Raw genomic sequence first — 27,988 nt, forward strand, 5'->3', positions numbered from 1 at the left:
TTGAAATTTTTTTTAACACAAGAGCACGTTTAATTATTACATTAATATAATTTGTATACCTCATTTAAATTACACTTAACCCTACAAATAACCCTATTTATTTACAAATAGCAGTTGTGTTGGGGTGCATCGATCTTAAAGTGTAGATCTTTTGACTAGACTGTCGATAAAGTGTGCAACTTTTTTCGTTTTTTCATTGATCATGCGAGGACCATACTTAGAAAAACGAGGGGGAAACGTTGCAGCAAGTAATATGTAGTTTTCAGCGTAATAGCAAGCTGCATTTAATAGTAGTGTCCATCAGATCTGTTGTACCATAGCTAAAAGCGAGTGCGAAGGCGTTATCCTTTATATGGAAGGAACAATGGACGATATTATCTCACAGTTATGCGTGTCGTTGTTTTGAGTGATTTCGATTCTCGTGTGAAAGTGTTTGGAATTACGTAATTATTTAGTTTTCGTTCACTGGCAACTTAAATGCAAATTTAACATTTTCAACATTTTTTTATATGTAACAAAGTGACTAAACGACGCTAAGCAACAATGACTACAAAAACACATTAACAGCTAAAACGCTAACACAAAATTCGTTTTACAACTCTTAAAAGTTATTATTTCCCTTGCTAATTACCATTTCTATTGATGCATTTCTATTGCACTGTACCCGAATTTCTAAAACAAAAACATTATTCAGTTTGTTTTCACATAAACTCCATTCATACAAAACTTGATAAACTTGTATATGAAATGGTTTTGGAATAATTTGCCTGGGTTACACTGGGAAACCAAAGAGCACACGAAGACTAAACGTTAGAAAATCTTAATGGAATTGGCCTGTAGGTTACTAGCGTTGTTAATCTGCAGGTAAATTTCTTTTAAGTTCTGTATCGTTTATCGCTAAACCAAATAAAGTTTCAATCTTGTCGACCTATTGTTTGAGTAACTTAGTTTTCTATATGGTAACCACTAAGTATAGTTAATTAGTTTCTTCCAACTCTGGACAAGACACACATTCAGCAAATTTGCTCATATACCATCAGTAACTTTGATAAAATCTCAGCTTGATGGGGGCGGGTGCATAGAAAACTATTTACAAAGTGTGCGAAGGGGTGGCCATCCATCTTGATATTTATAAGCCTAATTATCCGTGTGCGGATGTGGATGTGAAGGTGGGTGGTAATGCTGTTGCTGCTGCTGCTGTTGATGATACGTCGATGGACCGACTTGACTGGACGATGTGGGCGCACCCGAGGTGCTTGCAGCTTTCATTGCAGGTATGATATCCTCAATTTGTATGAGTTGTTCGATGGGTATAAGAGACAATTCGCCGCCAACTGGCTGCGGCATGGGCAGCTTTGCCAGAGCCTGCAAAGACGAAGTTATCAAGAATTATCACTTGGCTTTACCCTCTCCTTAGCCCTACCTTGGCATGCTCCACTGCTATGGTGGCTGCCTTCTCCGCCTCCCGTTGTCTTCGCTCCTTGAGCTTCAGCGAGAAGATTGCCACTGACCTCGCACTCTTCACCAACTTCTGCTTAAGACGAGACTTCTTGGCGGCCAATTCGGCGGCTGTAAAGGAATGGAAAATACTATCAGCAAAGGGAAACTTATAACTTCTAACGAGGAATAAAAAGCACTATTTATGATGTATTATATGGTACACCAACCCTGTGCTCATAAATTACGAATCTGTAACAACATTAATAACTCAAAATATTGAAATTTCTCTCCACAAATCGAACTATTTTATGTTGTAATGCATAGAGCTTACCCTTAGCCTCGTCATCAGTGGGGGCCGTAGATGTGGATGCTGCTGCTCCCTGAGCATCCTTTTCTTTCTCTTTTTCCTTCTCCTTCTCCTTTCCCTTTTCGATTTCCTTTTCCTTCAGTCGCTCCTTCTCCTTTTCTTTCTCCTTCTCCTTAACCCGCTCCTTTTCCCCCTTAGCCCGCTCCTTTTCCTCCTTGGCCTGCTGCTTCAATTGCTGTTTATGGGATGAACTAGATGAAGAGTTCGATAGTGCGCCGACACTAGGTCTTGACTGGGAATTGCTGATGCCGCCACCGGAAGCTCCAGCTGGTCCAGGGCCACTGGGGCTAAAGACGCTGCCACCGCCGCCGGAGGACGATGAGGATGAGGCCACTATTTGCTGCTGGTGCTGAGAAGCTGGTGGCGTGGCCAAATTGCTGCCAGGTGCTCCCGACCTCATGGCCACATTGCACCATGATGGGGCTGGCTTTAAGATGTCTGTTGTATCTGGGGTGTTTCCGAGTTCCTTAAGTTGAATCGAAATAAACCGATACTATTAGCATTGTACTTTCGAAAAGAAAACGATATTTAAGATCTGTCAACATCAAAAGCTTATGGAAATTACACTATGATCTATGTATGATGCTAGTAATCCATGCCATCTGTTTGTGAGTGGGGTATGTGAGTGATAGAGAAGCCAGCGTGAATTTGTGTGTACGAAAGCTTCTGCCATGCCAATCAAATTTGGTATTTCATTATTCCTTTTCCCAACTTGAACTCCAATAAAAGCGATATTTAACACGGTTTAACACGGGTGATTTACTACTATGGTGTACATTACTACAGAACCTGCGATGTTCAAGAATAAAACACCAACAACACACAAACACAATATTTTTAGATATATGCTTCCGGTTTGACATACGAGTATATGGTATATATAGTATTTATCTATCCACTACCTTTGAAATACAATCTATGCTTCTATGCAGATTAGCATTGTCGTTGACTTTCAAACGTGACATCCATTCTGGTGCATGAAGTTTTATGTGTAGCTTGTCCTTTAAAAGGCAAAATTCGAGCGAGGTGTTAGGTTAGGTGAGTATTTTATTTGCTATTCGGTTTGGTTAAAAGTGTTATAAACTCTTTCGTGGGGGGGAAATGGCCAGTGCTAAATGTTTTCAATATTATTAACAAATAGTTTTCCTTGCACATCAAATAAGATACTCGATGTGTATGTCACCTATACTGTGTTAAAGTTAAGTACGCTGCTATAAAAGAGGACTCAAATTTGGATACCCAGGCATCGTGATAATTATAAAGCAAACTTCTTTGCAACTGTAATGTTCTGTAATCTCAAATCTCTGAAGTGTTGATAAATAGGAGGTCAGGTAGTCAGGTAGGCCGGTGATTTGGTGGATCTACAAGTTGTTAGTAAGTTTTAAGTAACCAGTATCGAGGGTTTTGGCTTTTGATAGTTGATGCAAGAGTCTACGGACACAATAAATACATTGAGCAGCTACAGAGACACGGTAGGTCGTTTGGAGAACTAAGGAAATTCTTGTGAGTGGGGTAAGTTCCTGTTTATAAGGTATACGACTACATCGTCCATCCCAAGATCTTACGCTCATATTCAGATGCATGGCACTCTCCGCGGATATCTTGCGCGTCTTGTACGGTGGTATCTCAGGGATCGTCTGTTGCGGCTCCCGTTGCGCCGATAGTTGTCGCATCGTAGTTCGCTGGGGACTGCTACTGGCGCTGCTGCCGGTGTGATCGGCTGAGTCGGTTGATTTCTTTCGGAATGGCGGTATTTCTTGGATATGCATAGATTGCATGCGAGCTGCATATGCCGCCGAGTTCAGCGCTAGCGTGCTGGCGGAAGCTCTATGTGGCGCACATAAAGCGGGAAGTACAAGAAGTAATAAGTGTAAGAATAATGAGTAAAAAGATATAGAAATTGTTTTGTTATGTTACATAGGTCACTAAGAGCAGGTCAGCCAATTTTAGAAGGTTTCATTTCAAAAATGTTGAAAGCTCGGAAACATGAGGAAAGTAAAAAAAGCACACCTAATGCTGATTCCAGCTGCTCTTTGCATAAAAACAATTTAATTGCGAAACAATTTAATAATAAACTTGAATGAGCAATCTGCAGTCGGAATTAGTCCCATAAATGTACAGCGTCGAAAGCATTTAAAACATGTTTCGAAACACACATCGATCAATCCATCTAACTAACTATCCATCCATAATTTACCCGCTCTGCAGCTTCAGGTGTTGTTGCATTTTTGGATTGCTACCAGCAAAAGTTGTTAAATTTCGCACTGAATATCCCAGGTATGGTGGAATTTCCGGTATAAACATTTTCGATATTTTAACACAACTCTGATAGGCCCTATTAAAATACAAATTTATTTAGCTTAATTTAAGAGACCAAAAGGATTTTTGGGAATTGTAAAAAAAGGGAAATTTAAAAATTTCATATAAAGTAAAGAGATAAATCGAATGTAAAAAGTATGTTCGGTGCATGTTCATACAGTTCATGGGCGATACGTGTTCAAAATACTTAAGTTTTCCTGTCCCTTACTCTTTTATTCATATTTTAATGGAAAAGGCACTTACCCGCCATTACCGTCCTGATGCAGACTGGCTAGGGAGGCTCCACCATGAGGTGGCGTTGACTCATGCAGCGGCCTAATCAGTATGGTGCTGGTCTGAAAAGTAGAGTACAAAACGTAGTTGCATATGAAGTACACACGTATACAGTTCATTAGCTCACCTGCGAGGGCGGCGAATCGGGCGATGAATCACGATTCTCATAAATATTGACATCCGCCTCGATGCTACGACCGTAGCCAGCGAACTCTTGTCCGTAGAGAATTATATCCTCGGCCACCTGGCTCTCGATGGACGGGTCTCGTGTGGTACTCGTTCCGCTCTCCATTTGCGATCCGCCCGGGCCCTCCTGTTCCGGCTGCGTGGACGTGGTCGACTGCGGAGTAGGTGGTGTGGGCCGCGGCGAGGTGCCCTTGCACTGCATTTCCCGGCGGCAATGCTCTGCGCGTGCGATTTCCGCTGCCAACCACGAGGGCAACTCCGGCAGTAGCCAGGTAAGTGCTTGCCGCAGTCCCAGCATTATGTGCTGTGAAGTCAACAATGTATTTTCAAAGGTTTTAACTAGTAATACGCTAATTAATAGGTAAATAAGTAAACATCTCCATAGCCATTTTGTCTCAATTATAGCGCTCCCATCCAGATAATTAGAAATGCACTCCGTGCACAAAACTCACCTCTAGGGTAACAATTAGAATAATTGTCTGTGCCGTGGTCAATCCTGGCCATAGCCTCGACACCTGTCCAGAGAGGCCAATCAGGGCGCAATTCACTATGACGGCGGCGAGCGACAGGATGCTCAGGGCATTTTGCCAGGTTCCAATGTTGGCCACTCGTTGCCCAAAGGGCCGCTGATGAACATGGGCCAGTTTGAAGGCATCCGAACGAATCTCCATCAGGTTATTGATCAGAGCACAAACTCCAGCTAGGGGAAAAGCGGCCGAAAAGAGCACCACATACCCCATTTGAACGAGCATCTCCAAGTGGTCAGAAAAAGTGCCATCGTACTGTGGGGCAGTATAAATTGAAATGGAACGGCCTTTCACAGAGAATTCACTACTTGAATTGTGTCAATCACCTTGTACAACGAGCTCTCTATTTCAGCCTGTCCAATATTCCTTTTACTCGCCGATTCCGGCTGGTGGGATTTGGTGGGCGTTCCAGTGGACTCTGCCTTCAGTTCGGCTTCTGCAGTGGCCAGCTCCTCGGCTAGACTGCGGGTCACATTTTGGGTAGGGCTAAGAGCACCCCACATATTGAAGCTCAACTTGGCTAGTTTCCATTGTTCAAGAAAGTAGGGAATCGCAGACTCCCTGAGATTTCCAATGATTTGGCGGGAGATAAGTAGACCAGCCAGTTGCTGCCGAAATATAAAAAGCTATTTTTACAAAATCTATTTATATTTATAATATTCGAGTTACTGACCTCTTTAAGTTTCTCCTCATCCCTCAAATAGAATGCTATATAAAAGAGCGATAGGAAGGAGTTAACAAACTGAAAAAGAGCCACTTTGGCTATCAGGTGGTTCTCATATTTCGACTGCAGGCGGTAGTTTTCTGTATATGAAATAAGTAATGTTAGAGATTTAAACTATACCTGATAATATTCATCCACTTTACCTCGGTCGTTCAACCAAACGGCCAACTTAAAATACGCCTCGTCCATCAAGGTAATTGCTCCCGCCAGCAAGATTTTCGGTATAACACTCAGACAACATAATACACTTTCCTCGGGCAACTTGGAGTCCCACCAGTCCTGTAGGGTTAAATATATACCGAGTTGTAATAAATGTATAGTAAATAGTTTGTCAATAGCTGACACACGCATAACATTAATATTAATTAGCATAGCCCACTCTTAGTCGAGTTTTCCATCAATGTTCGTTTCACCCGTCATACTTTCCCTATAATTAACCCGTCATTATTACTCATTCTTCCAGTGACCTGTTAGCAACCTCACCCAGCTCTTCCCTGCTAATGAAGAGCTCATTGAGTGTTAACGCGCTTTGATTAAATTAAAAACCATTTCCGAGCATTAACTGCAATTTTGTCGACGATCTGGCAGTTGTCCTGCCATACATTTGCAGCATTACCCATCATTTCCCCTTTGTATCGCATATAACGTGCACTTTTGTATCGTATATAAACATTTGTTTAAGTTGTTAAACTTACCTAATTAACCATATATCGGAAACGGTAACTAATTTGGTAGTTGGAAATTTTTAATGTTTAACTTTTTCGCTTATGCTGTTTAACTAATTTAGTAACAAGTTGGATTGATAACAAGTTGGCCAGTTGCGAGCCCAAAAGTGTGAGTTTGACAAATAGCCGCACCAACACATATAAGCACACGATGTGCCACCTCGCCTGTACGCTTCATTACGACAACATTTAGTTGCTCGGTGGAACACTAAAGAGAGCCGAACCAAAAATGCTATTGTCCTCTGGCTCCGGGTGCGGATTAAGCCACATGAACTACCTGCAAACACCGAATGGTGGCCGACAGCCAAGCAACAACTACCAATTGGTCCATTCTCAGATTGGTGCGATGTGTGGAGCTTGTCCACTGCGCTGGCAGCTTTTGAACTTTTTAATGACACGAGCAGATGGGAGAAGGTAAATACCCGCTGGTAAAGGTTAAACAGTTTTATCAACAGGCAAGCAAAAGAGCTTTTCAGTAGTTAACTTCTGTCAACTATCACTAGAGTAATTCATTATGTGTCGTGCATGAGAAATTAATTAAATCTCTTTAGGCAATTAAATCTGACTTGGAAATTACCATTTAAGGCGGATCTGTTCAATGAAAATACTTATAGCCATCCAAGAATCGATTTAGGTTAATTTCAGAAAAAAAGTTATTATATACTCAAGACTTTCAATTATGCGTACCATTTTCTAGCGCCAAGCAAAGTTTTACAGTACAAGTATTTTATCAACGTCGAGGTTGCATTCGCCAGCTCTCTTTCTTTCCCCTTTCTGTATCTATTTTCAGTTTTCCCAAGGCAGTTTTTTTTCGCCAGCTGAGCATTTTAATTAACGTCAGTCTGGGACGGCAAAATACAAAAAATTGCGTATGCAAAATGATGGCCCAAAGCCACTGCAAAAATACTTCTACCAAAGTGCATATGTGTGAAAAACTTTTAATGAAAACAACTCTTGGTTAACCACCCTGCGGTTCCTCAATTCATCACTACTCAAAAACATCTCCGCGCACCCCTGACCTTTTATCGAAACTGTTTAAACGAAATAAAAACATATTATTTTATTTAAATATTTAACCAATACCTAGTGTTTAGTTTTATTGCGATATTTCCGTTTTTGAATAATGGCAAATAAGAACTACAACACAAATGCGTGGATTGTTCGATCATACATTACTCATACTAAATTATTTAAATGCAATTGAAAAATGAATAAGAACCTTGTGCAAATTATACATGCATTGAGCAATTCCTTTATCTGGTATGTTATGGTGATCCAGCCAATCCTGTGAAGTATACAAAAATAGAAAAAACAACATAAAACGAAAGCATAAATGAAAAGGAAAATGTCAAAACAATTCAATGATGTGTGGTGATTGATAGACTTATTTTACTTTGGCCTTATCTCTTTGAATGTTTTAGTTGCGAAAAATAATTTTAAAGAATTAAGACCAACTTAGAAAAAATAACGGCTTAAATGGGTCAGCCGGAAAATGGGCAATGTATATGTGTGTTTGCAAGACAGTCGAAATATGCTTGATATGATCATTGTAAAGCGTCTATGAAACTGCTAAAATCAAACAAACTGATAAGCAGACACACAACCTCATTCACACGTGCGAACTGAAATCGGAATCACGCTTAACGTGAAATCCACGTTAAGAATACGAATGTCGTGATAGTAATTACAGTAATAACATTAGATTAAAACACTAGTAACAAGGATGGATATTTCAGACTCTAAATAATAAAAATGTCTTAATTTTCAGTAAAGCATAAAACCAATTAGCTTTTGGCAAATGTTTCTCTACGCAAAGCTCGATATTTGTAAGGCCATTCTGGTATTTTTCAGGCAAACGCATTTGGGGACTTGTACTAAGAAACGATTTTTAAGCTAAGCCTCACCTGAAAACGCAGCATGAGGAACATCACAGCAAAAACCACACACAGACAACATCCTATTATGGGAAAGCTGACCAGATAGCGAAACGCGCGACGCTGCCATGCAGGCGCCTCCTTGGGCTCCAAACGACCAGTCACGTTGTTCTCCTCCAAAGGTCCCTGGAGCAATGATACGAGATATACGATTAATCAAGGAAATTGTCAATAACTTCTGTTACAACTACCTTATACAGGGGCCTAGGTGGTTCCAAAAGCTCTGGTGGCGTTGATAAAGTACCCCATCGGAAGGCCAGCTCCACGGAATAGCGCTTCCAAGCCTCCAGATACAGTGAAGCCCAGGCTACATTAAACAGGGAGAAGAGCACGTGGCCCATGTCCTGGGCTGTTTGACCCTTGCCCCATAGAATGCAGTAGAGTATGGTGCCAAACACAGCGGGAACGCCCAAGGCGCAGGTGTAATGACCCAGCCAGGCAAAGTACAAGGCAACTTTAACGCCAAAATAGGCAGCAATGTCATCTGAATAGAGAATTTTTTGCCTCATGACTTTCGTTTCGATTCAACGCTTCACTTATAATGTCATGTGACACGGATAGTGGGATGATACTGAGGGAGAGATTGAATCTTACCCAGAGGTTGAGGTGCAAATATCTGCTTGACCCAGTGCGTCTGGAGCTGCGTAAGCGAACTGGGCTCGTGCAGCGGAAAGACCTGTGTGATCAGGCCGGACTCCTGCCAGGTGGCCACAATGCTCTGACCCTCGGCGACAGCCGCTCGTCCATTAAGGGCATCGATGTCACTGCAGCCTGCACGCAGGCCCTGCAGCACCTGGAGAACCAGCCACTGACGCTCCTGGGAGGTGAATAGTGCCGTGCTTCCCACGTCACCGCGCAACTGTTGGAAACAATGGCTCTCGCGGGTGGTGAACTCCCTCAAAGCACCGCCCAAATCCGGACGCAGACGTTTTGGCAGGCGGGCTTCTTCGGCGGCTTTAAACAGTCTGAAAACAAATTCGATTTTGCTTACAACTTTCAGTGATATTTTATTGCCTGTACTCAAATATATTTTATTCATAGCAGTGATATAATATTTCAAACAATGGGCAAATAGAAAAAGGGTTTCACTTACACATTAACGGGAGCACTGACATAGAAGGCGTTTCGCCGCGTACTCTCGTGTGCTTTGACCTGGACCAAAAGACCCAGACCAGCCGGCGGCTGCGAGCGGATGCGGGCCAGGAGCCAGCGGAGTGCTTCGTCTGGTGCATCCTCAGGAAATTCAATGACCACATCACATTGTGTGGGAATTTTATTGAGCCAAAGGCGACGAGGAGTCATCAAATGACCTGCGTAGGGCACTTTGCGGCGTAATTGGCGGGAAGCTGGAAAGGGTAAAGCAAAGTAGTTGGTAAACTTCTTGAAATCTAAGTCATATTCAATTTACAGACTAGTTGAGAATAATCCGCTCCATCCTAAATAAAGTTGTACAAAAATGGGTTGCATAACATTGCAGCATAGGGAAAAATCAGGGGAAAAAAATAAACGCAGACCAGAGCACCTCAAAGAAAAAGAATACGAACCGCAAATAACCTGACATGGCTAAAACAGAAACATGGCTAATTAGAAAATATAGCCACATCAACCAATGCAAAAGCTAAGTGGTGAAAGCAGAATGCAGACAAATATTTTTGCCTAAAATAAACAAAATATCGCGTGAAAATGACTGTCTAAATAATAAGAAACTCATCATTTTCTACAACTGGAAAAACTTTACTGCAAATTTAAACCTTAATTAAAACTAGCTTGATAAAAGCGTTCAATTATTTAAGTGTTTTACTACAATATCCAAAATTATTTTATAAATGAATAAATTGAATAATATTTCATATTGTTAGTGGTTTCCGATAAACTTAATTACGCTCAGGAAAAAGTAATATTTCAATGAGTAGCCAAAATAGCATAAAGCAAAAAGGAACTGTCAAAGCTGCACTAAAATTGATAGCGGGCGAGGACATTCTGCCACCATTAATGTCCTTGTGACTATCAACAGCTTTAATGAAATTTGGCTAATGAAAAATGCCACTTGCAGTGACCTCAAGCGTTGGGTTGGTTCCTTGCCAATGTTTTCTTTCGATAAGAGTAATAATAATGGTTGCTTCGTTCTAAGTTCGCCGAGCTCATTACGAAGGGCATAATGTTTTCGCCATTAAACGATAAGGTTGTGAAAAAGTACTTTGGATGACTTCTCCCTGAATATTTTCTCGCTAAAGATTTACGGTTATACAAAATTCGGTTTAAATTTAATGGGGACATAACCGAACCCATTTTCATTAAGACTTGAAGTAGCGTTACGGTCGTTATTATAAATATTCCAATTGAATTGAATTAAACTGTAAGACCCAAAATCCCTTAATTCTCTAAAAGCTTTCGTCAACTCAAAAAGACCACATTTCGCAATGAGTTTATTCAGCTTGCTTTTGCCCAAGCGAAATTTCCCATCATTAATTACTCATTGTAACATTTTACCAAGCCTCTATCCGCACTCATTAGAATATTTAGATATTTATGTAACAAACTCAATTATACAGCTTAAACTCCGCTTACAGCTTTTCCTCCGATTTGGCAACAAAAGCAAACTTAATTAGGGTGCACGCGAGGAACAAGGCTTAGAGCTAGCAAATTGTAAATATATGTATATTTGGTACGCTTGTATGTCGATACTCGTATAAAACTAATTATAAGCGACATGAACAAACCGCAGGAGCAGCTCGAACTGATGTCTGCATATTTGGGCAAAAGAGTATATCACGTAATGCGGAATTTCGTAATTAATTCCATAAATAAAACAGGAACAACGCAAATCCAAACCTTTAACCAGCTCCAAATGGATCGAATGGGATGCTGTTGCATTGCAAATGAGCTGTGAATTTGTCTGTGGTAAATTTCAGCGAAAACCACTTCCCCATAACCGAAATAGCAACGACCCGGTGGAATATAAACTCATACGCAATCAATGTAACCGCTGTACGATTGCCAGTTTAATATGCTAAACACACAAATGTGTTTAGATTTCGTACCCTCACGCTCTGCTCATAAAATTGTGACAAAAGAATGGATCACAGCCGGAAGGACCTCCGCAAAAAGAGCACGCGTTGTGCATAGTCGCAGTATAGTGAGGGATTTGGGAATAAATCTAAAGCATCGCGAGTAAATAAAAACCTAGCTAGGGGCTGGAAATCACTTTATTGCCGGTCAGGGGCGGCATATGCTAATAAGGGTTACACACCACAAAAAATTGAGCGTCCTTAGAGGAAAAAATTTGTTGGCTACTTTAATGTTCGGTTCGTGATTTGGTTTAGCACATGAGCCCAATATATAATATAAAAATTATTCACAAACCTTCAGTATGTAAGCATTTCTAAGTTTTATTAGTCACATTAATAGGCTTCCCAAGCAAAGTCACTATGTATATATAAATAAATGTTCTCCATTCATTATCACATACAAAAGTAAGAAAAAGTGCAATCAAGCCACACTTCCTAATCCAATCCAATACAAACCAAACCAATTTTGTTGAGTAATAGACGACATCAAGAGCAGGCCAGCAGAAGTCTCCTCCATCAGCATGAACCACACAATTCATTATACAGTCCGCACATGCTTAAGTTGACACCGACAAGGACGAGAATGACTCCTCTTGGAGGAGCAACTCAAGTCGGAGAAGGAAGTGCCAACTAATGCTTTCGGCTGTTAAATCAGCAGCACTGGGACCCCCTAAGGGACGGACTGTGCCTTGAATAATTAATGAAATCGGCTTTGGGCGCACCACCCACCACGCAGCCTTCTGCTGGGCGCCAAAATGAAGCCAGGACGCATAATTTGTTGCATAAGCGGGATGAAGGAGTGTGATGGCTTAAATTTAATCAGCAGATTCGTGTCTGATGGCTGCACCCTCGCCATTTCCAACGAGCATTCAGTTGAAACAGTTTATGTTTTAATTAACCTTGATGGTGACGAGTGCCCGAGAGAGGAGCTGGAAAAGCTCATTAGCAAACCTTCAGCTTTCACAGCTAAATGCTTCACTTAATTCGCTCCAGCTTGAATTCCGTCTAATTGAAACTAGATTATGTTATTTTGATGATGACCCACCAATCCGCCATCCCACCTTTCCATCAATTCAGCCGCTTCATCGCAAATGGAGCACATCCTGCCTTCATCACCATTATCATTTAATCATCACTGAGTCAAATCAGGTAGCCAGCCGTTCAAGGGAGAAAACACTTTATACACTATTATAGTTGACACGATGTCCATCTACCGCATGTAAGATCTGCGATATATGCTTAGCTTGGCTTTAAAGGTAAACAAAGGACGTGAACCAAGTCGTAGATGATAGTATTCTCATTAAACTTTACTCGTAGAGTAAAAGGGTATACTAGATTCGTTGAAAAGTATGTAACAGGCAGAAGGAAGCGTTTCCGACCATATAAAGTATATATATTCTTGATCAGAATCAATAGTCGAGTCGATCTGGCCATGTCCGTCAGTCCGTCCGTCTGTCTGTCTGTCTGTCCGTCCGTATGAACGCTGAGATCTCAGGAACTACAAAAGCTAGAAAGTTGAGATTAGACATACAGACTCCAGAAACATAGACGCAGCGCATGTTTGTCGATTCATGTTGCCACGCCCACTCTAAAGCCCACAAACCGCCCGAAGCTGCCACGCCCACACTTTTGAGAAATGTTTAGATATTTTTTCATTTTTTTATTAGTCTTGTGGTAAATTTCTATCGATTTAAAAAAAAACTTTTTGCCACGCCTACTCTAACGCCCACAAACCGCCAAAAACTGTCAGTGTTGAAGACTCTTCTTCGCACTTCTACTAGCTGAGTAACGGGTCAGTGTTGAAGACTCTTCTTCGCACTTCTACTAGCTGAGTAACGGGTATCAGATAGTCGGGGAACTCGACTATAGCGTTCTCTCTTGTTTTATAATTGCGTAGCATAAATATAAGTACTAGTTAATTATATGTATTCTCGAAATATTCTCTGCAATTACCCACCTAATTGCTTTGGAGATCAGGCTGCAGGCAAATGCTTAATGACCCCGAATTGATTCTCTTCAATATGCACTTCAATTGTACATTCCACCCGCATCAAATTGCTCTTAATGGCATACGCTTAAATAGAGTTAATATGCCTGACATACGCGTGCTTGATAAAATCCTTTGTTATAAAATATTTAATAGCGAAAATTTAACACACCGCTGCACCAGAAATCATTTGTCCGAAATGTTTTTTCCCGTTTGAGGTTTAAGTAGTACGATATCCTGCTGCACAACAGAATGTGTCCATGTTTTGTGGGACACATTTTTATTGATGCCCGAGTCATTCTGATAGATAAATGTTCCCAATCTGAGTTCCCCTTAATCGTGCCCACTCCCTTTCCGACAGTCTCCATTTATCCAGCCGCCACCCTTTGGGTTGTTAATCTGCAACTTTTGCTGCCAAAGTAATTGACAGGACAGTGAACATTCAAGGACATAAACTTGGTCAGCATAAATTAATTGCATTTGTGTATGGTAGACAAGGAACGGAATATACATATAGTAGTAAGGGCAGTGGAACGTTATCGTCGGCATGGATAAGTGTCCTTTGGGCTCCAGAGTGCAGTCTTTAATTGAGTTTTAATCATGTTAAGTAAAAGTGGTCAGTTATCAATCTAATGCAATAAGCCACCAAGCGGCTTGAAAATGTTGGCTTATGTTGGCTTCCATTTTCAATTCCGAAATTCTCTCATAACTAAAAGGTTTAAAAAAGATATATATAATATCACTCACAGGCATAATCTATCTCTCTATATTTTCCACATACAGTCTCTGATAATTTTAAATGCAAAAGGATTTTTTTGACAAGCTTTTACAGTCCTTTTTGCTCTCAAATGCTATAACTGGCAACCAATACCACTCAAACTGTCAAAATGGCCTCCCAAAACGACAAGGGGGAAAAGAAAAAAGGGGGTAAGTGTTAGGGACTCTTCAGCGAAACAAGCTCTTGAGCGGGCTTTGACTATATTGATTGAATCTGCATATATGTATAATGGAAAGCATCCGATTTAAAATCAAAACGTTTCGGCAGAGGCAAAGCATAATTTATTAAAATAAGTGAGTAGCAGCATTGAGTTCCAATTTTGATTCCAATTGAAAAAAAAAAAAATTTAGATAAACGTATTCTACCATTTATCTTGGGTTTAAATCTAATATGTATTTTGAAAACTCAACAATTTTATTTTTCCTATTTAGCAGTGAGTTTCTAATATTGGCCCTATAAATACAGTTTATAAGGAAGACATACTGGAATTTAGGTTAAACAATTTTGATGTTCCACTTTGGTGCGAGTTTATATATATCGCTAATAGGGTACAAGTGCTGCCAAAAAGTAAATGCTTGCGGACATAATTACACATTAAGGAAGATAATTAAATAGTAAATCTTACGTTTATAATGAAAACTCACTTAGGTCAAACCAAAAAAGCCGGATGCAAGATAACAACAGACAAACAGCCAGAAAGCCAGCGCCCAGGAAATTCCAAGGACACGTGAGTGGGAGGGAAGCGGAGTTTCCTTGTGTCGAACACTGTTTGGTTGTCAGCGCTGCCATGTTATAACGCGAAGACCCATCCACATACATAAACGCACAAGCTGTCAGGATAATTTGCAACATTTTAATGGCTCTTCTAAAGATGCAACATACACTTGTCGTGCCTTTAATAATTTTAATTGGCTTAAACTAAATTTAGGACGGGAATTTGTATTTGCTTGAAATTTAATCTGTGACAAGCTAAATGTAAATTGTGGGTACACTAGCGATATTTTTCTCTTAAAGCTTAGAACATTGTAATGTGGTATGGCCCCCTCGACAAAAGAAAACACTAGAAAACGCTATACTGGAGTTCCTTGGCTATCAGATACCCGTTACTCAGCTAAGGGGTGTGCAAACGAGAAAGTATAAATTCTTTTTTGAATATCGATAGATATAGACAAGAAAAATAAAATAAAACAAGGAGAACGCTATAGTCGAGTTCCCCGACTATCTGATACCCGTTACTCAGCTAGTGGAAGTACAAAGGAGAGTCTTGGCGGTTTGTGGGCGTTAGAGTGGGCGTGGCAAAAAGTTTTTTGGCAAACCGATAGAAATTTACAAAACCAATACAAAAATAAAAAATATCATAACATTTTTCAAAAGTGTGGGCGTGGCAGTTTTGGGTGGTTTGTGGGCGTTAGAGTGGGCGTGGCAACATGAATCAACTTGCGCTGCGTCTATGTCTCTGGAGTCAGTATGCTTAATCTGAACTTTCTAGCTTTTGTAGTTCCTGAGATCTCGACGTTCATACGGACGGACGGAAACGGCTAGATTGACCTGATCAAGAATATACATATATACTTTATAAGGCTGAAAAGGCTTCCTTCTACCAGTTACATACCTTTCGTCTACGAGTAACGGGTATAAAAATCTTAAAATGACGGTGTCAATCTTATGACGGAGTATTGCGTAATTTAATCTGTGAAAGTGAACTAGAAAATAATTGAGTTTGAGGACGCGTCTGTAAGTGAAACTAATGGCGATATAAATCCTTATAATAATAAAAGCCTTCTTTTTAAGTGAATAAACACCCTCCTTTGGAGTTTTTGATTAATAACTCAAAAAGACATAAATTTTAATGTTTCACATGTTTTCCAAAACTTTTTTATATGAGAATTGAAAGTAAGTGCTGGTAAAATGGATTAATATTATTGATTACGGCTTTTAACGACCATAAAACCATGCATAGGGAAGGGCAAAAGTTTGCTTGCTTAGTTTTATTTATTAAGAGTCATGAAAATGGAGAGAATTGTATACCTTAAATCAAATTTTGCAGGTTAGCCACACACGTACAACACACTGGCCAAAAGCCCCAGAAATATAAAAACCCATTAAAAGCATCAACAGAGTATTGTTGAACGATACGGGCAAGATACCTGCTTTAACTCCAAGCACTTAAGGTAGGCCACGGAAATCAGTGATAAGGTAATATATTTACTTCCGAGATTTACCAACATAATTGATTTACTGGTACTTGGACATCTGCTAAACACCGAACAGGCAAACAAGATGTATGACGGGAACATGCAAAGACAAACCACTTAAGGAGCAGTCGATGGCTGATAAAGAGAAAGCACACTTGAACAGTGAAACTTCGTAAGAATCGTTTTGTTTTTAGGATTGAAATATTAGTAGCACTACACATTTTTTTTAGTCCTTTTAGTTTCCGAGAAGAAGACATTTATTCGGACAAATAGACGGACAGTCACTCATATGGATAAGTTGATTCCGACCAGTGAAATAGAATGCATTATTTTTCTTCTTCATATATGTATACCTTATATTTTTTTGTATATAAGTGAATTATTGTACGGTGAATCTAGTTGGTTTTATTGTGACACATTAAATTTCAATAATTTTGTTACAAATGGAATTTTATTCGATAAGTTGTCTCTCACTTCCACTATAGTGCACTATAGAGAATCCTCATAACTGTCTAAAGCTATCCGTCATTTATTAAATAAACATTATGACTCGCCTGAATCTGACAGCAATTTTCCGCTTCTTATCCTACCCTGCGTACTCACAGAAAACTGAAATTGATTTTCCACTGATGTAAATTAAAAAACTAAATTGCGCACATCAACAAAACTGATAAGAGTAAGAATGCATTTGCATGTTACCATAATTTTCAAGCTGTCCATATAACGGAAATTCAATAAAAAAAAATTCTAAAATTTTCAAGCTGTCAATATAACGGAAATTAAATAAAAAAAATATCTTTTATTTAATTTTATTTGAAAATTGTAGAATTTCTTTTTATTTTTTTTTATCGCATAAACGCGGTAGTTTCAATAAATAGGGTATTTTTATGTCATAAGTTGATTGAAATTGAAGCATACTTATGGGTCCATCATATGACGAGGTATGACGAGATAATTTAAGAGTGTATTGAACCTTCACATTACATACAAATCAGCCCAAGAAATAAAAAACGAAAATAACCTAAATGCCAATATTAAAGGCTTCTTATAGTTTCGAACTGGATTTAATAAAGTTCTCCCGCAGACAGTAAACACATTCAACTTCCACTTGCCCTCATTGATTTTTCAATTTCTATTTTAGCCGTTTTCGACAGAATTTCAAAGTGCACTTGCGGATTTGTATATGTATATATATGTATGTATATATATATATATACCTACACTGCGAACAATTCTCACCAAGCTAAATAAACTCAATAAGTGTACATAATACACAATTTTGAAGTGTTTTTATGTTCGTTAATGAAGTGTGTTAATGGTGCTCTTTCGAACATAGAAATGACTTTTGGAAAACATTCAGTTTTGGGGAGCACATGTCAAGTGACGTGCATTTGGATTTGCGTAGCGGTGTGTTTTGGACTACAGCCAAGTCCCGCGGCGAAAACTCACCACATGCAATATAAATACAGACAACCTTTTTTTTCACATTCATTTTCCTTTTTAGGAGGAACTTTTTTGGCTGAGTAGCAAGCAAAGAGCAATACCTTGGGCGATTCAGCTCAACTTGGACGGAAGCACGTCGGTGGAAGAGGTGCAAGGAAGGTCTGTCAGAATAGAATTGGGTACTGTGCACTGTATACAGTCTATTGTTTCCTGCAAAGCAGGTTACGGCTTTGGCTAAGCCATCCGGACATGAGCCTCATCAAGACAGCAATGTTATGCGCATCGGGAATGCAGGTAAGATTGTCAGATTGTCTGGCTTTTCGGTCAGCCCACCTATGTATGTATGCCAACTCCCTCATTTTCAGAACTTGTTTGAAACCAAAGTTTGGTCAATGCATGGGTCATGGTGTGGTCTAAGCAGAAAATGTAGTTTAAAAGTCGCTTCTATATGGAATAGAAGCAGTTTTACTAAAAATAAATCAATAGGTATGTTACACTACCATAAGTACCAGAACTGCTTCTTTAACCTATAACACATTGTTATAAAAACTTTAAAGCTCGTACTGGGTAAAAAGAAAAACAAGAGAGAACGCTATAGTCGAGTTTCCCGACTATCTGATACCCGTTACTCAGCTAGTGGAAGTACAAAGGAGAATCTTCCAAACTGACAGTTTTTGGCGATTTGTGGGCGTTAGAGTGGGCGTGGCAAAATTTTTTTTGGCAAATTGATAGAAATTTTCAAGAAATTGTGCTCGTTAGTGTGGGCGTGGCAAAAAGTTTTTTGGCAATCGATAGAAATTTGTAAAACTAATACAAAAATGAAAAAATATCAAAACAGTTTTCAAAAGTATGGGCGTGGCATCTTTGGGCGTTGACAGAAGCCAATCAGATTAGCAGCCAATCAAAACTATATGCCATATGCCGAGGCACTGCTACGCAATTGAAAATGCTACCCGATTCACCTGAAAATCAACCCAAAGGATGTGTGGGGTTGCACTGGGAATTTCCACGGAAATTAAGCTGCTCTCGATGCCATCGTAACAAAAGCCGCGATGATGTTTGCCCACGATGAATTCAACAATTTAAAACATCAGTACACACAGGTCCAAACCGAATTATGGCTGGAATTGCCGGCGAATGCAAGCTCAGCTTCTTTACCTGTAAGTATCCCACATCAGGTGTCAGTCAAATGCTTTTTAGGCAGAATTTTCCCAAGCATATTTTAGCCCTGCATCGGATGGAACCATACCCAGAAACATCCGGTTGCCTGTAACTGGCATCGCCCGGAAAAACGGCAGACAGCCGGCAGGCAAGCCAGGATAACCCGGTTGGTATAATGGCTGTATGTAGCTCAGTTGCTACAAGTGAACACATCTTGCCACGCATTTACATATCAAGATTTTCAGCTAAGCTGTGGTTTTGCCAAAAACAAACTACAATAGCAGATATGGCTGATAAGTAGTTTGCAAATTTGCTTTAAGGTTATCAATATTGTCAAGGAAAAGTTCTAAACAGAAGTTTTCAAATGCTTGTATATATAAAAAGCCATTTACACTCATTAAGAAACAAACACACAAATATACACAAAAAACATATTTATCTTAAGCACTCTGTTTTATTTAATTTCTTCGGTATACGAAAAGAAATAACCAATAATTTGTCAGATGAAACGGAAAAAAGGGAATTTTGGTGCAGTGCGCACTTAAGCGCCATGAAATGTGCAACACAAACAATGAAAGTCATTAAATTTTTATTTTGATTTTAGAAATCAGTTTTCCCATCTTGACAAAGTAAATGGAAAAACAAGAGAGAACGCTATAGTCGAGTTCCCCGACTATCTGATACCCGTTACTCAGCTAGTAGAAGTGCAGGTTTGTGGGCGTTAGAGTGGGCGTGGCAAAAAGTTTTTTGGCAAATCGATAGAAATTTAGACGACTAATACAAAAATGAAAAAATATCTAAACATTTTTCAAAAGTGTGGGCGTGGCAGCTTTGGGCGGTTTGTGGGCGTTAGAGTGGGCGTGGCAAAACGGTTTTTGGCAAATTGATAGAAATTTACAAGACCAATACAAAAATGAAAAAATATCAAAACATTTTTCAAAAGTGTGGGCGTGGCAGTATTGGGCGGTTTGTGGGCGTTAGAGTGGGCGTGGCAACATGAATCGACAAACTTGCGCTGCGTCTATGTCTCTGGAGTCTGTATGCCCAATCTAAACTTTCTAGCTTTTGTAGTTCCTGAGATCTCAGCGTTCATACGGACGGACAGACAGACAGACGGACGGACTGACGGACATGGCCAGATCGACTCGACTATTGATTCTGATCAAGAATATATATACTTTATATGGTCGGAAACGCTTCCTTCTGCCTGTTACATACTTTTCAACGAATCTAGTATACCCTTTTACTCTACGAGTAACGGGTATAATAATGGTTCAGCTTTATGAAAGGTCTCATATTCTCCGGCTTGCAACGACCTCTTTTTTGAATACGAGTATCCCACAAAGTTCAAGTGCAACTGGAAGCGAAGTGCAACTTTGCACAAATAATGTCTTTATTCCCCTTTAGCGTTTCTTTTAGCAGACGCAAAAAGAAACTGCAAATCTGACACAAATAAAGCTTTTATATCCATGGTTTTGTGTATGTGCTGCTTGCTGAGCCATAAGCCTCCTTAGAAAAAAATAACCTTAATATAAAGTCGAAGGAAAAGCCTAGAAAAAGTCGACTAAACAAACATTAGCCAGGTTTTTGTTTATATGCTGCAGGTTGGTCTATACATCAAAGATCTGTAAACAGTCGTGGACATTTTAATTAATTATACCCGTTACTCGTAGAGTAAAAGGGTATACTAGATTTGGTAAAATATATGTAACAGGCAGAAGGAAGAGTTTCCGTCCATATAAAGTATATATATTCTCGATCAGGATCAATAGCCGAGTCGATATGGCCATGTCCGTATGAACGCTGATATCTCAGGAACTACAATAGCTAGAAAGTTGAGATTAAGCATACAGACTCCAGAGACATAGACCGCAGCGCAAGTTTGTTGTTGACAGTGTTGTGTCTCCTTCGCACTTTCACTAGCTCAGTAACGGGTATCAGATAGTCGGGGAACTCGACTATAGCCTTCTCTCTTGTTTTAAACTGTTTTAAACTGTTTTAACTGTTACGAAGCCTTCAATTTCACTCAAATTGAAAACCGCAAAAAATGGAAAAGAACTATTGCAAAATGTTTTTAAATTTAACAAAACTCTGCTTCAGAGCTACGTTGATTCTTTCAGAGCATACAACAAAAATATATCTTACGGCGAGCACAACAAATGTAATTCCCACTTGAACCCCTGACAACAATGCCATAAAAGGGGTTAACAGTCAGAATCATGGCGCATCAATTGAGAACCACCTACTTTATGCCCCCAACATTCGGGGGAGCTGTCAATACCGATAGCAGCCAGACCAACAAATTTACAGGCTATGCCCTGAAGCTAACGCAAATAAAAATTACAACAAAACAATCTTTAGCAGAGGCAAACAAAAATGGGAATACAAATACAGACAGTTAGACAATGGAGCCAAGAGCAAAGAAATGGGGAACACAAAAGTCTACGTTAGATACGAGGGAGTATGATTCAATTCCATTAGGAGACGCTTTGCAGCACAGTGGACTCGTAATAAAATCGATAATTTTCTTTTAATTCCTAGCGCACGCAATGCATTTTCAGTAGTTTGTCGGCTAATGGAACACTGCACATTGGGCCAGCGAGCCGATTTTTCGACGAAAATTCAAATTTTTCATAAAAAGGAAACCTGTTTTAATAATAAAATTTGAATAGTATATACTTCGACTAAAATGAATCAAAAGATTTTAAGTGTTTTGATGCATTCCTGAAATTTTGGCATCCCTTCTAAGTCAGCTGTTTGATTGCATGCGTGCGAAACTAAAAAGCGCAGGACAAATTTTGTTGACTTGCGAGCGTGCCAAACTTTTTGTGGTTTAACTCATTTTCACAAAAATTAAGGAAAAGAAGGTATGTAGAATATTTTTATTAAAAAAATTTAGTTCATGTTTGGTTAATGTGTTCTTTGTGTGCGTTTATTCGTGTTGTCCAAAAGTAGAAAAAAGCTAACCTGCTAACCCCTCTTTTGTGGAGTATAACTAATTTTGTGCCAAAAAGTAATTATGTGTCATTATAGTGCAAAGTGTATATAAACTAAGTTTAAAAATCTTTTTTGCTCCTTTTTGCTCCGATGTGTATAATCCTTAATATTACAGCTGTGGTTGAGTTCGCCTATGAGCAACTGCTTGATATCTACATACAAAACAATCGTAGCGCATCTTACGTTTCGAGTTGGATATATGATGAACTGAAAGAGTTCGACTTAAGCACGGAGAAAAAGGATAAAATCAGCACCAAAGTAAGAGGCTTTCACCTTTACATACAAAAGAATTTGCCAAATTGTATTAGCCAGATTTAAGACAAAGCATACCAAATGGCTTTCGTCCAACATGGTTATAACAGTAAGTTTATTGTTGTCTTCAAATCCAAAGCCATCTACATCAAGACAAGTTGGACGCCCACTAAGCTACTAGCTGAAATTTTAGGTCTTGATGAATTCCTCATTGCATATTTTGAGCAATATTTTAATTGCTATTCCTTGTGACCTACCAATTGATCCAACACAATTTAAACAAGAGAGAACGCTATAGTCGAGTTCCCCGACTATCTGATACCCGTTACTCAGCTAGTGGAAGGGAGAGGAGTCTTAAACACAGTTTTTGGAGGTTTGTGGGCGTTAGAGTGGGCGTGGCAAAAAGTTTTTTAACAAATCGATAGAAATTTAGAAGACCAATACAAAAATGAAAAAATATCAAAACATTTTTCAAAAGTGTGGGCGTGGCAGTTTTGGGCGGTTTGTGGGCGTTAGAGGGGGCGTGGCAAAAAGTTTTTTGGCAAATCGATAGAAATTTACAAGACCAATACAAAAATGAAAAAATATCAAAACATTTTTCAAAAGTGTGGGCGTGGCAGTTTTGGGCGGTTTGTGGGCGTTAGAGGGGGCGTGGCAAAAAGTGTTTTGGCAAATCGATAGAAATTTACAAGACCAATACAAAAATGAAAAGATATCAAAACATTTTTCAAAAGTGTGGGCGTAGCAGCTTTTGGCGGTTTGTGGGCGTTAGAGTGGGCGTGGCAAAAAGTTTTTTGGCAAATCGATAGCAATTTACAAGACCAATTCAAAAATGAAAAGATATCAAAACATTTTTCAAAAGTGTGGGCGTGGCAGTTTTGGGCGGTTTGTGGGCGTTAGAGTGGGCGTGGCAACATGAATCGACAAACTTGCGCTGCGTCTATGTCTCTGGAGTCTGTATGCTTAATCCTAACTTTCTAGCTTTTGTAGTTCCTGAGATCACAGCGTTCATACGGACGGACAGACAGACGGACAGACGGACAGACGGACAGACGGACAGACGGACAGACGGACATGGTCATATCGACTCGGCTATTGGTCCTGATCAAGAATATATATACTTTATATGGTCGGAAACTTTTCCTTCTGCCTGTTACATACTTTTCAACGAATCTAGTATACCCTTTTACTCTACGAGTAACGGGTATAAAAATATTGTCCTTTTATCCATGGTTTCCAATGTCGGCAACGGTCCATAAAGTGTTAATGCACGGCTACCAGATAATAGAAGCATCCTTCCATTAGGTGTTCTTGGCGAAAACGCCTCAGAGGATCGCAACAAATACTATAAGAGTGACAGGAGGTTACATGCTCGAAAGAGTACACGGCAGAGCAATGGATTCCTCAGATCCTCTTGTGTCTAGCATCTATCTAACAAAAAGATTGGGCCAGCAAAAGAAACTACCCCTACCAGCTGACGCAATCGAACTTTTGAAATCACCAAACTTGCTAAATTTTGTTAGCATGAACAATAATAGCAATGTTCCCGATTTTGATGCTAACAATAGTGATAGTGATTCAGATTCTGACTCTGAAAATCCATTTTCAATAGATCTTGATGTAGAACACGACTTTTATGAACATTTTTTAATGTAAAATACTTATGTATAGTCATTTTGAATGCATTGTTATTTTTTAGTTATTAATATTAAGGTTATGTGTTAAAAAAAATGATTTAAAAACATTTGCTGAATTTAACGAGTGCTACCATTTTAACTACCGTACAATTAAGAATAAGAGGAAACATAACTTATATGGGCGGCTAGGGAAGGCGTAGTCAGATCGGTCTGAAACTTGGATATGTTTTTATATGCATCGACACTATCATATGTACGAAATTTTAACCTAGCTTTAAAACTTTAATTATACCCCTTACTCGTAGAGTAAAAGGGTATACTAGATTCGTTGAAAAGTATGTAACAGGCAGAAGGAAGCGTTTCCGACCATATAAAGTATATATATTCTTGATCAGGATCAATAGCCGAGTCGATCTGGCCATGACCGTCTGTCCATCTGTCCGTCCGTATGAACGTCGAGATCTCATGAACTACAAAAGCTAGAAAGTTGAGATTAAACATACAGACTCCAGAGACATAGAAGCAGCGCAAGTTTGTCGATTCAGGTTGCCACGCCCACTCTAACGCCCACAAACCGCCTAAAACTGCCACGCCCACACTTTTGAAAAATGTTTTAATATTTTTTCATTTTTTTATTTGTCTTGAAGTTTCTATCGATTTGCAAAAAAACTTTTTGCCACGCCCACTCTAACGCCCACAAACCGCCCAAAGCTGCCACGCTCACACTTTTGCAAAATGTTTTGATATTTTTTCATTTTTGTATTAGTCTTGTAAATTTCTATCGATTTGCCAAAAAACTTTTTGCCACGCCCACTCTAACGCCCACAAACCGCCCAAAGTTGCCACGCCCACACTTTTGCAAAATGTTTTGATATTTTTTCATTTTTGTATTAGTCTTGTAAATTTCTATCGATTTGCCAAAAAACTTTTTGCCACGCCCACTCTAACGCCCACAAACCGCCAAAAACTGTCCGTGTTGAAGACTCTCCTTTGCATTTCCACTAGCTGAGTAACGGGTATCAGATAGTCGGGGAACTCGACTATAGCGTTCTCTCTTGTTTTCGTTGAAAAATCGGCTCGCTGGCCCAATGTGCACTGGCGTGAGTGAGTTGGCCACGTCACTCGGTCGTCCCAGATTGCCAGTAAAGTTTAAAAGTCAGGTCTGACATTTTGGCAACACGTAAATCCGCGCACTTCCTGAACCGCAACACCAGCGAGCCAAGAGGGTGGCTGATGGGGAGCCAATCGAGGCCATGAATCGGGAGAAGTAGGGATAGTCTCTTCACGAGCTTACGCGAAGAACGCCACAACATGCTGCTAAATTTTTTGTGCAATTCAAACGGACTTGTTAGCGCAGCAAATTGCAAGAAAGATTTCAGAAGATTGATGATTACATAAGCTTAAAGAAAATGTAATGCCTATCTATGATCAAGTTATTTATATAGCTCTAAAGCAATAGCTTTTAGGAAAATACTTTACGTGTTACAAATGAAATAGTATAACTCTATTTTCCTAACTTAATTTCTTAAATGCTTGTCAGAAGTCACGGAATGAAAACATATATAAAAGCAACCCTTACACAAGCATAACAAACAAGTCATAACAAATTTCGTTTAGCCATCAATCCAATATAGACAACCCATATATTATATACACGCAACCTTGACCCATAAAAGCTAATAAATTTAATTAACTTCCCTCAAGCAAGTCACCGCAAGTAAACATAAGCCAATAACTCTCTATATGCGGGGCAATAAAGGCAAGCACTTGAACTAGACTGGTTAATGTAGACTTCTAATGTAGTGCGACAACCAAGGAAAAGACAATCGATATGGGGATAGGCTGGTGCAAAATTAGCCAGCGCGGTGCCCAATCATTAAAGTAATCCATTGGGAAATACCCTACAGTTCAGTCGGCGTTGCTGTGCAAGGCTCGAAGCGCATTTCCTTTGTCATCTTCGCATAAATAATTCAAATAGCGCCTTAGACGGCGACGATTTTCAATAGCTCCTCTGCACAAAGGACTCAAGTGGGACAATGGCAATGAGCCTCCTTTACCCTCCATCTACATGCACACCGACGTCTGAGTAAAATGCATGCAAAAGTTTCTTTTATTTGTCTATTGCTGACAGGATGTGCGCCAATCTGAAAGTAATTTCAGCGTAATTGGATAGTTGCTTGGGTCGTGCGAAAACGCAGCCCATTTAAAAACTTTGATGTCAGTCCCAAGGGAGAACAAACGCACGGAAATGTTAAACTATTAACCGACTTGCACACGATTAAGCATATTGGTGTAAAATTCTATCTCACATTCTAGTAAAAATAACCAACTTTCACATAACAAGTGGCTTTGAATTGTTATGAAGAATTCAAAATTAGAATTTAAACGGATTGATCATTTAAAAAATATATATATAAACCAGTTTTGTTTGGCAGTTTTGCATTAAACCATACAACTCTCCCAGAAAACAAACTTTTACCTTGGCAAATCAATAAAATTATTATTATAAAAATTTAATAGAGCATGCTTTTTATAACCTTACAATCTCGAGCAAGTTTCCGCTTTCGCAGATGCTTTTTAAGTTTCTATTCATTTCACAACCAGCACTTTCCAATTGTCTATCAATGACAAATGAACAGGTTGAAAGTTTGTTTTTCACATGTCTACGATGGAATGGCGGTAAACTTAAATATTCATCTTCCGGAGCTTGGCAATCGTATACAAATAGACAAAGATGTGGGTCACGACTTCAAATTGTATGTATATGCGCACATATATACATATATATTGAAACCGAATTTGTGGTTTGTTTTTCGTTTTGAATTTGGCACTCACCATTCTCGATGGTCTCCTTGGCACAGGAAATTATTTTGCCTTTGCGACGTCGCAAATTTGATTCGAAATTGTTGTCATCGGTGAAGTCATCCTCGCCGCCATCCCTTGATCCGCCTCCAACGTCGCCGGCTGTTGAAGTCGCCGTGGTTGTCGCTGTGGAGTCCGGTACATCCTCCGACGACTGCTGCGAAACTCCATCTCTGTCTCCTTCAATGCCGTGCATTAAAGTTTTAAAAGTTTGGCTCATTCTGTGCCAAAATCCGTTGGTGATTTATTTTATATTTAATTAGTTTACTTTGCTTGATTATTTCGGCGCTCTCAATGTTTTTTGTTTACCAATTGGCACACGATGACAGGCATAGCATGTTTCCTCATGAACTACAATAAAACGAAATGAATCCGATGACCCAAAAAAGTAGGCAACAGAAAAGCATATTTGTTATGGTACAAGATCTTTACTACAATCACAAATAAGTAAATGCTTAAATTTAGTGCGTGATTCGAGGAAAAGGGTTTGGTGGACAGGAGCATCACGCCATTCCCAGAGAAATGTGTAAAAAAAGAATGCCAAGACTTTGCCGGCTAAAATGACGCTTTTATTGTTGCTACTGCTGCTGTATAGGGTGGCTAGTAAAAGTGGGTTGGTCGGTGTTGGAGCATTGCCGAGTGCAATGGGGTGGGTTGAGACATTACGCACAACCCCAAGACCGATCCAAAATGCGTTTCGAAAGCGAAACTACCACGGCGGTTTCGCAGACAAATTGCGTGAACAGAAATGAATCGAGAAACCCTTGTGAAAACAAATACAAAACCCAAATGGCTTTCTTATTTCATAATCGCTTTTTGCATTTAGGTTACCAATCTGTAGATTGACAATAGCACTGTTTAATTTATCACTAATCGAAAAAACACTATCGTACACCACGAAACCAAACTCTTTAATCTCAATAATGATTCGTTTTACTTATAACAATTAACCAGAATTACTTTCACACCTTTTTCCTCTTATTTGGAAATGTGTCATGCGAAGCGCGATGCGAAGAAAGTGTTTACGCGCTGCGAAATTCCGTCAGAGACTAAAATGTCTTTTACTTGGCTGCGGAAGTTGAAAATCCAACACGGAGAGCAGCAGTGTGGTGG

General features: G+C 39.5%; 1 protein-coding gene across 8 annotated transcripts; it reads right to left on the reverse strand.

Annotated features, from left to right (window-relative positions):
- Positions 1-27,917, reverse strand: LOC120443822 (anoctamin-8). Of its 8 annotated transcripts, XM_039623163.1 has the most exons (19): positions 27,844-27,917; positions 26,849-27,226; positions 14,973-15,158; positions 9,589-9,841; positions 9,090-9,460; positions 8,687-8,979; positions 8,466-8,621; positions 5,980-6,115; positions 5,786-5,916; positions 5,439-5,720; positions 5,038-5,367; positions 4,527-4,889; positions 4,370-4,461; positions 4,005-4,142; positions 3,373-3,634; positions 2,710-2,808; positions 1,772-2,273; positions 1,424-1,569; positions 1-1,365 (listed from the first exon to the last, which is right to left on the reverse strand). In XM_039623163.1, exons 2-19 carry the CDS (start codon positions 27,093-27,095, stop codon positions 1,138-1,140), a joined length of 4,215 nt encoding a protein of 1,404 aa, XP_039479097.1. In that variant the 5' UTR covers positions 27,096-27,226; positions 27,844-27,917; the 3' UTR covers positions 1-1,137. The 8 variants fall into 8 exon arrangements, with proteins under 8 accessions (XP_039479097.1, XP_043861633.1, XP_043861632.1 ...); XM_044005698.1 differs by lacking the exons at positions 14,973-15,158; positions 27,844-27,917; XM_044005697.1 differs by lacking the exons at positions 4,005-4,142; positions 27,844-27,917.
- Positions 27,918-27,988: the final 71 nt, after the last annotated feature.

This window comes from Drosophila santomea, chromosome 2L (assembly GCF_016746245.2).
Source record: "Drosophila santomea strain STO CAGO 1482 chromosome 2L, Prin_Dsan_1.1, whole genome shotgun sequence".
Taxonomy (NCBI): domain Eukaryota; kingdom Metazoa; phylum Arthropoda; class Insecta; order Diptera; family Drosophilidae; genus Drosophila; species Drosophila santomea.